Genomic DNA, 10933 nt, shown 5'->3' on the forward strand with positions numbered 1-10933 from the left:
TCAGCGTCCCCCTCAACATGGGACTATCTTCACATGGTTAGGGGGCTCTTGAACCCCGGGAATTGTTCCCAGTTTGAATCTAAGAGTCCCACATACATATTACATATTGCTAAAATTTATTGGACCTGATAAATAGGAAAAAATATACCTCGGACATTTTTAATTTTTTAACCAATCTGAACAACACAGTGCAGTGTCTCTCTCTCTCTCTCTCTCTCTCTCTCTCTCTCTCTCTCTCTCTCTCTCTCTCTCTCTCTCTCTCTCTCTCTCTGCCACTCTTAGAATGTGAGAGAGATAGATAGATAGAACCAATCACACAGCAGGGTACTAGCTTTCCTCGATGCTGATTAGCTTGAAATAGGCAGTTACATATATGGTAAGTGTTTTTAGGGAGGGTGTTCCAGTATATTGCGGATTTTCAGTATTCGCGAGTGTTTGTGGTCCCTAACCTCATCAAATGTGGGAAGGTTGACTGTAATTCAAAAGTCTTATTAGTAAAACGTGAGACATTGAAGGTACATAAATAATTTAAAAAAAAATTTTTGAACTCCTAAAAAAGATAATACATACTATTGTGTAAGCCTGTGAAATATATAATTGTCCAAACAGGAAAAATCATGAAAGCTCTTTTCCATGCATTTTTCAGCAGTGATCTTTTTGGAAGAATGGGAAGAAAGATGGAACCCACTGAATTTAAGCAAGTCCCATTCCATCATCCACTCTTCATCATGTTTTCATCTGGGACTACAGGTGTCCCAAAGTGTATGGTGCATTCTGTTGGTGTAAGTATGCTCTTCACTTATTTTGCCATGTGCTTTTTATAACATGATCGTACAGTGGTCCCCCCGTATTTGCGGGGGATGCGTACCAGACACCCCACCCCCCCCCCCCCCCCCCCGTGAATAGTTAGAACCTGTGAATGTTTGGAACCCCTATAAAAACGCTAAAAACAGCCTATTTTGTTAGTCAAAACTCAAGAAAAACCACTAAAAATTTTCATACTTGGTTTTTTTAATAGTTTCTTGACAAAAAGTGCATTTTATGATGAAATTGATCAAAAAAACCAGGAATTTGTGGATATTTCTCATAGAAAAATACCGTAAATGCATGAATTTTCCACGAATAATGTGGGGAAACATTTCCGAGAGAAATCCGCAAATGTGTGAGTCCGCGAATCCGGAGAACGCGAATACGGGGGGCCCACTGTATATATAATAGGAATAATAAGTAATATATAAATGTTATCTGTCAGAGTAGATGTTTTACCACATGACTGTATTACATTAAGAAGGCATTGGTTTCATTTAAGTAAGAATGAAGTTCAATAAAAAGTTAGTTGTGATAATTTACCTGTAACCCCAGTTTTATTTTACAAAACCTAGTTATGGAGCACATACATTACTACATTTCAAAGACCATTAAATGAGATAATGAAAATCATTGCTTTTATGTGATAATTCCATAAAATTCTTTCTAAATGCCTTAAAATACAACCAAGCTCAATGAAGTCACATGCTTATCAAGTCAAAACTAAATGCAGGAAGAAGTAAGTGTTTACAAGTGATAAGCAAAGAGGAAATGAGGAGGAAATTATTACTGGAGAGAAAGATTTAATTTTACACTGTTTTATTGTATACATATATGTATGGAAATTTCTCTAATTGCCATATTTTTGGGTTCGACCTGTGTCGGCCGGTGAAATGTTCCTGTAGCACACATTTCTAGGTATAAATAGATGCTAAATATACCAGAGAAAAAAGCCTTATGAAATGCTGGAGTTACTACCCCCAGCTCGCTCACCCCTATAAGGTGTCGGTATAGCACAAGGGCGAGTGGAAGCCACTACCACAGATACTTTGCCAGTTAGAAGTCTCCTCTCAAAATCCCTCTCTAGAGAGGTGCCGTTACAACATCTACCTTCCGCTCGCTACTACTACTACCTCTGCCCAAAACCTTCATTCCTGAAATAGCACTTCTCTTGTCCACACGTTCCATGTTTTGCTGTTCCCAGGAAGTGTTTTTTTGCAAAGCATGTCTTCTCAAGATCTTCAAGCTTCTTCATCTAAGTTGAGTATTCCATTTATCATTTTTGAATCTCGTTGGGGGCACGATGCATCCAATTTTGGCCCTTATTTTAAGTCCTTTTGTCCTCATGAGCCGGGTATGAAGCTCTTTCGATCCGCCATTTTGGGTGCATGACTGGCGGTGTGCGTGACTATTTTAGTTTTGTATCTCGTGATGTATTTTGTCCACCGTTTAGCACTTCACTATTTAGGCTACTGTTTTCGTATTCTTTTTCATTATTCTCGCTCCTGTCGATTTCTGGAGCCTTATTTTTACGGGTTTTATGCTTATGTTATTAGCCTATTATAGGGCCCATCTCGCTCCTGACGTATTCTGAGGCCTTCTTTTTTACGATTATCTTACGTTATTAGCCTTTTGGGGCACTTTTTCGTTATCCTCAGCCCCTCAGGAGCGTGTTGGTTCCCCTTCGTGCGTACGGTTATATGCTTCATATGTCATGTGCGAGTATTGTATTTTTTGGCATTCTAGGCTAGCCTAGCAGTATGCCAGTTATTGTTAGAGAGGAAGATTCCTCTTTCTTTCGCGGTACTCCTGCATGTATTTTCTTGTGCAGTTTTCGATTATAGTCAGTAATGCACTTGATTATATGCACTTTTGTGATAGATTACTCAAATAATTGTATTATTTTTTATGAGGTTGGAAGTTCTTCGCGATGTCCTTCCCTGGCCTATCCGACCAGACCTAGGCTAGGTTTTGGAGGGTAGGCCAGGCGGTCTTGTATATCCCTCCACCCTTAGTGGCTCCTTTTACCACCACCCGACCAGGCAGATATGGTTGCTTGGAGGGTGGTCCAGAAAGGAAAGTCTTTCTCTTGTCATGCTTGTAGGACCTAGACTTATCGTACCTGACCAGATTGGAAGATTCAGTTTTGGAGAGTTGAGTTAGGTTCTATCCATCCTCTTCATGACGTCCTTATTGGGGCCACACTAGCCTACCTGACCGGATCTGTACCGATCTCGGAGGGTTAGACTGGGATCTTAGCTGGGTGCGTTCCTGTCTCTCCCCCTCCCCCCCCCCCCCCACCCTTTTCGCAGTTCTTCCAGTAATTCCTCATCAATTAATTTATGAATTATCTTTGTTGAGTGTAGCCTGGGCCGTTGCCCCCTTTAGGGGGTCAGTTGGCCTACCGTCTTCTGCCCCTTTAGTGGTAGGATAGTTTACGGCTCCCAAGTGGTGGTTTTCACTGATCGGTTGCTGTGGCCAGGCGATCATGACTCGTCCACTCTCCTCCAGACACTCCCCCCCCCCCCCCCTTGTCGGACTCGTTCCAGCGCTGCCTATTTAGCTCGCTGCCCAAGTAATCCTACTGATGAACGACAGTTAGAGCGTAGAGCTTAATCCAGGGGATTAGTCAGAGGAGATTGAGTGATTAGTAGATCATGTAATCTCTGTTGGTATGTCTCCGGGCCTGTGTGTTTTCTGGCGAGGTGGGGTCTACCATCACACCCACCAGGAGGCTTTATGCCGGATTGTATGTACCACTGTTCCGCCGCTCTGTTTTCCATACTCCTCTATGTTATCACTGCTTCCCCACTCCATTGGGGGTGGAACTGGGCTTAGAGCTGTGTTTCTAATTGACTTGGAACTGCTTCTCTTCTCTGGTGCGATCAGACTAAGGCCTAGGTTTTACCTATTTTCCCTGTTCTGCTCGTATCAGGCCAACCCTGCTGGTTTTAGCTATTGTGATAACGAGATTATGGATCCCGGAGTAGGCGGAGACATTCAGAGATTAATGTTAAGAAAAATTTTTTATGTAGTGTCTGTTGGTATGTCTCCGGGCCTGTATTTATTCCGGCGAAGTGTGGTCTACCATCACATGCACCAGAAGGTATACACTGGAGTTCTACGTACCGTTGTTCCCGCCGCTCTGTTTTCCATCTTCTATGTTATCGGTGCTCCCCACTCCGGTGGGGGTGGAACTGGGCTCAGAGAATGCGCCTACAATTGGTTAGGTTTCGCTACTCTACTCCGGTGCGATCAGACTCAGGCTTAGGTTTTGCCTTGTTCCCTGTTCTGCTATTATCAGGCCCTCTCCACCATTTATAGCTTTGACGATACCCAAATATGGATTCCGGAGCAGGCGGAGACATCCAGAGCTTTATTAATAACAAGTAAGTTGAAGATTATACTCGATATTGCCTTTAGCTGGTTAAGTATCTAGTTGAAGTGTACTCATACCGCCGGAATTAACTCCGGCAGCATTATCTGACGATACTCATTTATCATTCCAACTTACAGATGGTCCGATGCCAGGAGACGGGTTGCCCGGCCGTCCTGTACAAGCTGTATGGGCATGAGGTCTGCCGGTCTCATGTCAGCTGCGCCATCCACTTGGAAGGATGTGCGGTCTGGCACCTGGAAGCCTGCATGGTGTGTTACGACCTAGTTAGGATCGTAACAGATGAGTCGGTAGGTAGCATACTCGCCTCATTGTTACTCTGAATTTTATGTTACACATTTCGGTTGGGAAAATTCTCCGACACTGGGGAACCTAATTTGGTTATTTCTTACAGGTTGATCTGGCGCTCAAGACCTCCTCGATGTCGGCCCTTAAGGCCTGGGTAGGGGGGTTTGGTAGAAACGTGGGAGCTGGCCAACCCTACGTGCTGTCGGAGGAGATGTGCGCCCTCCTCTACCCCAACACCCCAGTTTTGGCAGCAGTACCGGCGGGAGTAGCGGCTCCCATCATTGAGCGTATCCGCCAGGAGCCCAAGCCCCCACGGAGGACCAAGAGGGCTTGTGTGATGTTGTGACGGAGGAGGTGGCAGCCATCAGCCTGCACCGAGAGCCAGCCTATGGCCACCGAGGAACAGGGCGTAGGTAGGGAGGTAAGTGAGACAAGTAGTCGTGGGACTAATCTTCTCTCTTTCAGTCCAACTCCTTCTTCTTCTCCTTCCTTTCAGGGCTTCCCAGGGAAGTCCACTTTCACTTGGAATAGGTCGGGCTCGGTAATCCCCAAGGTAAAAACCTTGAAGACGAAGTCCCTGCTGAAGGCGGGTAAACCAGCCAAGCCTTTTCTGGCAGACTCCGCCTGGTCGTCATCGGCTCCCAAGCCTTCGATTTCCTCGGCTAGAGCTACTCCCTCACCCAAGGGGTCGAGAGCTAAGTCTTCGAAAGCCAGACCGGCAGAGTCGGGCTTCGACCAAGAGGCTTTTGCTAATCTTCTCAAGCGGAAGATGAGCGAAGTAGTGGACTCGAGACTTGAATCGATGTCCACTCAACTCGCCTCAGGTCTAGAGACATTGGGTCAGTCCATGTCTCTGACCCAGAGGTTACAGGCCCAGGAGGAATTGGGGACCAGTTCCTCCACTCTGGAAACACACCACAGTCCTTTGCGGTGCCGGTCGCGTCCAAGCTTCCGCCATTCGAGAATAGCAACCCGTGGCGGTTGGCTCTGCATGCCCCGTTTTCAGAGGGCAAGCTTACAATTGAAGGTTGCCGAACCAGACCCGTGGAAGACTATGAGTTCTTCCCGCCGGGCCTACAATTCCCCTTCCTGGGCTACGCTAGACTAGCGCTGAGGAAGCGTTGGTCAGGGTAGAAAAGGTCCCGAAAGAGACGGTTATCTACCCTAGGGATCAGGCTCAGTCGGCATGGGTCCGCACCCTCACGGAATGGGAGTGTGTCAACACCAAGTTGGCACCCCACAAAGGTTGCTATACAGTGGGGCCTCGTTATTCACGGGGGATAGGGCCCAGAACCCCCCCGTGATAAGTAAATACCCGTGTTATCCTGATACCCCCTCAAAAATTGCTTAAAACTGCCTACTTTAATAGTTAACCCACCCAAGACCACTATTCCAATGTTTATAACTGCCTACTTTAGTTCAAACACCAAATATGTTTTCAACTATCACCTAAAACTAAATTCAAGACAGTTTTAAAGTTATTGTACAAAATTAGCCTTAAAAAATAAATGTAGTATATGTACTACTGTACATATGTAGCCTACTAGCCTAGGGATTACAGCTAGAAGCCTACATACGCATGGTGGGCCTCTTTTTTTTTACAAGGAAAGAGAGGATGAGTGGTAAGAGAACTATCAAAATATGTAAATCATATGGGTACTCACCAACAATCTATGTTGATAAAAAGATGGCGACGATTTTGCAGTGCAATCCAGTAATATAATAACGATAATGCTACCAACAGTATGCAGCGAACATCTCTTCCCTTCGTCACAACACGTTATACTAGTATATTCCACGTAAAAACCTTCATCTGACCTTTAGGCGTCTTTCACATAAGAGTAAAAGAATCAGGCTTTTGGATGCCACATAATTAACTCGTTTATATGGGTACAATTTAAAGAACGCGCCGCACACCACATTTCATAACAACAACAAACAAACGTGAGTAGGCCAGTGTTGCCAACTGGGAATGGCAATTTCTTGCTAGATTTTGTTCCAAAAAAGGCTAAAAAAAATCACATACCGTATATACTCGAATAACGTGCAATCTCCCATATCGTGCGACCCATCCCCCTAATTTTCACCAATAAACAGTGGTTTTGTGTTTTGTCATGTATCTCAATGTATCATGCAAGTTCATAAGGTTTGGTGGGTTTAGCCTGCTAATGGCCGAGTCATTCAGATGTGTGCTGATGCTAGTCAATTTACAGTAATTTTCTTATTAATCTCGAGAATTGAATAGAAAATCTCAAGATTAAAAAAATCCCAAGATAATAAAATAATTGTAAAAATAACACGCCTTGGAGGTCCTTAATCATTCTCTCTCTCTCTCTCTCTCTCTCTCTCTCTCTCTCTCTCTCTCTCTCTCTCTCTCTCTCTCTCTCGCTCTCTCTCTCTCTCAGGAATAAATACGTACGTACTGTAATTTGCAGTAAATGTGTAGACATTGTGTGCGTGTTTAAAAAAATGTGCAGTACACCACATTCCGATGTTTCGGTTTTTGGAATTTTCAGATTCGGAATGTGAGGTCAGATGCATAATCAACAAACACCACTACTGCAGCAAAAACATTTTTTCCCTTTATGTTTTTCATTATTGTTATTTATTAATTACAGTTTATTTAAAAAATAAATATTAATATAATACTGTTAAATGAATGTGAGATAATTAAGATCACCTATAATAAAATAGTGGGGACAATTAATACCATATGTTCACTAATAGGTATTATTTTCAAAACAAACATTGCCGTAAAACACAAAAAAAATATAGTACATAACAATCAAATATAATAATGTTTGCAGTTCAACTTGTGAATTTTAACAATAAGTATGACTATATAATATATTTTACCATATCGATCTTGAAGTTGAAGAGTCGTAAAATTCTGAGGATGGGTCCGGGAAAAGGATTTGTACTTGTGATTACGTATCGCTACAACACCATGTGGTATTTTCATACCACTATATTGATGATGCATCGCTACGACACACTGGTGTTTTTTCATACCCACTATACGTTAAAGTTAAAAACATTGACATAAAATCGAACTTTGCGACTTCGTTCACTTTGATATTTTTAACGATACAATAATTTTCATTTCATACTACTAAAACCATCTTCACATAAGTAATTTTTCGTAAGATATGTGTTGTTGCAAAAGCTAGCTTATACATAAAAAGGCTTTTATAATTTAAGTCATCTTAGATATACATATGCACCCAAACTCATTGTGGGGAAATTTACTACTGTTTCCTCGGATATTGAAATACTTTAGCATCATTCAAACACTTTAATAATATAATGCATAAATTACTAGGCTATACATATTTACATCGTATACCAAATACTACATACAGGGGTTTATATACACATACTTTATATACAAAGTTAACAGTTATATACACATACTTTATATACAAAGTTAATCATATGAGTAGTGATCAGACGACGCTGTGCACTGGACTACGTACGTACTACTTGGAAGATAAAACGAACAAAAAATTTTTGTTTTGTTGTTAGTCGCCGGGATAGATTAACATTTTCCAGAGATTAAAAGCTGAAGTTTTGTTTTGAAGGTATTTCAACCGCGATATTATATTATTGTTTTCACGAAGGAATAATTATATAAAGAAAATTATTGAGTAATTTTGCCGTCAGCAGTCAGAAAATCACGAACATGTAACGTTCAACAAACCTAGTGCCATCCATGGCGGTTACGTATGTCTATAAATAGAACAAGAAAGCAGAGGGCAGGTCATTGGATAAACAGATCTCCAATGGCTACCAACCGACCAATCAGGTGTTTAGTTATACTACTCTGTAATTTCTTAGAATGAACGTTTACACACACGAAGCTAACGATGATGTATGTGTTTTGCATACAGTACGTAGTTTTAGTTTTTATTATTAGTGTAAGTATTTTACTGATTTCATGAAGAATAGAATGATTCCTTCTCATTACTTTGAATGCAAAATGGCTTGAAGATTCTTCCGCAAAAAGAAGAGAAAAAAAAATTCCTTAGAAGATGATACCTATTTACTAACGCGGTTGACATACCTTCAAAACAAAATTCAGCTCTTTAATCTCTGGAAAAAATGTTAATCTATCCCGGCGACTAACAACAACAAAATTTTTGTTTGTTTTATCTTCCAAGTAGTACGTACGTAGTCCAGTGCACAGCTGTCGTCTGATCACTACTCATATGATTAATTTTGTATATAAAAGTATGTGTATATAACTGTTAACTTTGTATATAAAAGTATGTGTATATAACTGTATGTAGAATTTTTATACGATGTAAATATGTATAGCCTAGTATTTATGCATTATATTATTAAAGTGTTTGAATGATGCTAAAGTATTTCAATATCCGAGGAAACAGTAGTAAATTTCCCCACAATGAGTTTGGGTACATATGTAAATCTAAGATGACTTAAATTATAAAAGCCTTTTATGTATAAGCTAGCTTTTGTAACAACACATATCTTACGAAAAATTACTTATGTGAAGATGGTTTTAGTAGTACAAATGATAGTTATTGTATCGTTAAAAATATCAAAGTGAACGAAGTCGCAAAGTCGATTCTATGTCATGTTTTTCCTAAACGCGTGACTTAAAGGAGAACGTTATTTTGGTTGTTTTATCACTGGCAAAAACCCATAACAATGCAGTGTAGTATGATAATTCTAAACTATTATTCACTACCAAAATACGATGATATTTTGTATTGAAAATTAATGTTACGTATATTCCAAACATTATTACTACGTAGCATGAATAGTACTATAAAATTTCGAAAGATAATCTTGCTGTGAACGCTACCATAATTTGATTTTCATATACGTACGTACATTTTGTCAGCTGGCTGGCCTCGCATAGATAAAATTGATTTCACTGATATGGAATTACTCCACGAATAGCCTTTTTATTATGAAGATATGACGATAATATATAAGGTAAAAAATGCTTTTATGTATTTCGTTTACGCTTCGTCGCCAATAACAAACAGCAATACTTACGATAATCTATGACAAATAGCGTTTGTAAGACTTCATTGTTCAGAGAAGTTATATACGAATACTGCCAAAATAATAATGAAGTTCGAATTAATTTTAGCCTTAATGTTATTACTACTGTAATTACACTACCACTACTATTAAAATTTCTAAAAGTTTATCAAAACAAAAAATGTCGCTTTGAACGCAACCGTATACATAAACCATTTACGTACGTAAAGGTATATGCTTACTTTGTGGCTGGCCACTCCGACGATAAGTTGAGTGCAATGATGTGGGAATTATTCTTCGAATAGGCTATTTATTATGAAGATATGACTATAATATATATGGTAAGAATGGTTTTATTACCTTTATTGTCAGTTAATATCATAATGTGAATGTTTGTGTACGTTGGTGGTTATCGCACTGCAACTACGCTTAGCCTACCAATGAACGTCGTACATAAACCTTGAATAGGCTATTTATTTCGAAGATAGGACAATAATATATTAGGTGAGAATGGTTTTATTACCTTTATTGTCAGTTAATATCATTATATGAGTCTTTAAATGAATGTTGGTAATTATCGGACCACGGCCGAGGGTTAGCCTACCGAAAAACATCGCATACGCAACACAACAAACCCGTGATGCAGCGATTCATACCAGTGATGTAACATGAGAAACGGTCCAAGAAAAAACCTGTGATTAACTGGATCCGTGAATACTGATCCGTGAATAAGCGATGCCCCACTGTACCATGTTTGTAGCGCCGGATGACGTTCCGACTCCTTGCATGTCAAAGTTTGCAGAATTGACACTGCAAGCCGGAATGGAGGAAAAACCTATGCCTCAGCTAAAAGAGACGGAGGCTACCTCTTTGCTCTTTCCCGGAGATCTAGAGTGTTGGACTGGCGCTCCCCGGCAACGTTCACGGTGGGCAAACTCGACCCGGAGTGTGCCTCCACACAATTCAGTGAACGTTTGCCTAGAATTCCGGACCCAATGGTTAAGGCGGAATTCGAAGCAAGATGCAGGCTGAGCAGGTCAATTAACTCAGTCACTACTGCAGAGTTGACGGCTACTGTCTTTGCAGATGAGCCTCTATTCCGGGTCCTGACAAAGTCGCTATTACAGGCCTTTCAATCGGACCTGTATGATTTTATAGTGGCTAGACGAGCCTGCAGGAAGCATGTCTTTGCTAATGCCTCAATCAGGCATGAGCCGAACAAGCTTATAAAGTCGTCGATCTGGGATGCCAACCTCTTTCCTGAGGACATGGTTAACAGCGTCCTCAGCAAGGCGGCTAGAGCTAACCAGAACCTTCGTGTCCGTTGGGGACTTCCCTTCAAAAGGAAGTTCGAGACCCCCAAACCACAATCGAAGAGTAGGAAAAGGCCTAGGAAGTATCAGCCTTTTCAGACTTCTCAGTCTCAGA

The 10933-nt window shown here is 40.9% G+C and overlaps 1 protein-coding gene across 1 annotated transcript in view; it reads left to right on the forward strand.

The window, feature by feature from the left end:
* The first annotated feature begins 661 nt into the window (after positions 1-661).
* The window catches only part of LOC135218792 (acetoacetyl-CoA synthetase-like), a 198139-nt gene continuing 187867 nt past the window's right edge, over positions 662-10933 (forward strand). Inside the window, 1 exon segment of the mRNA XM_064255242.1 lies at positions 662-782. Within this exon segment, the coding sequence (XP_064111312.1) occupies positions 666-782 (117 nt within the window). The 5' untranslated portion in view covers positions 662-665.

Source organism: Macrobrachium nipponense, chromosome 1 (genome assembly GCF_015104395.2).
Source record: "Macrobrachium nipponense isolate FS-2020 chromosome 1, ASM1510439v2, whole genome shotgun sequence".
Classification (NCBI taxonomy): domain Eukaryota; kingdom Metazoa; phylum Arthropoda; class Malacostraca; order Decapoda; family Palaemonidae; genus Macrobrachium; species Macrobrachium nipponense.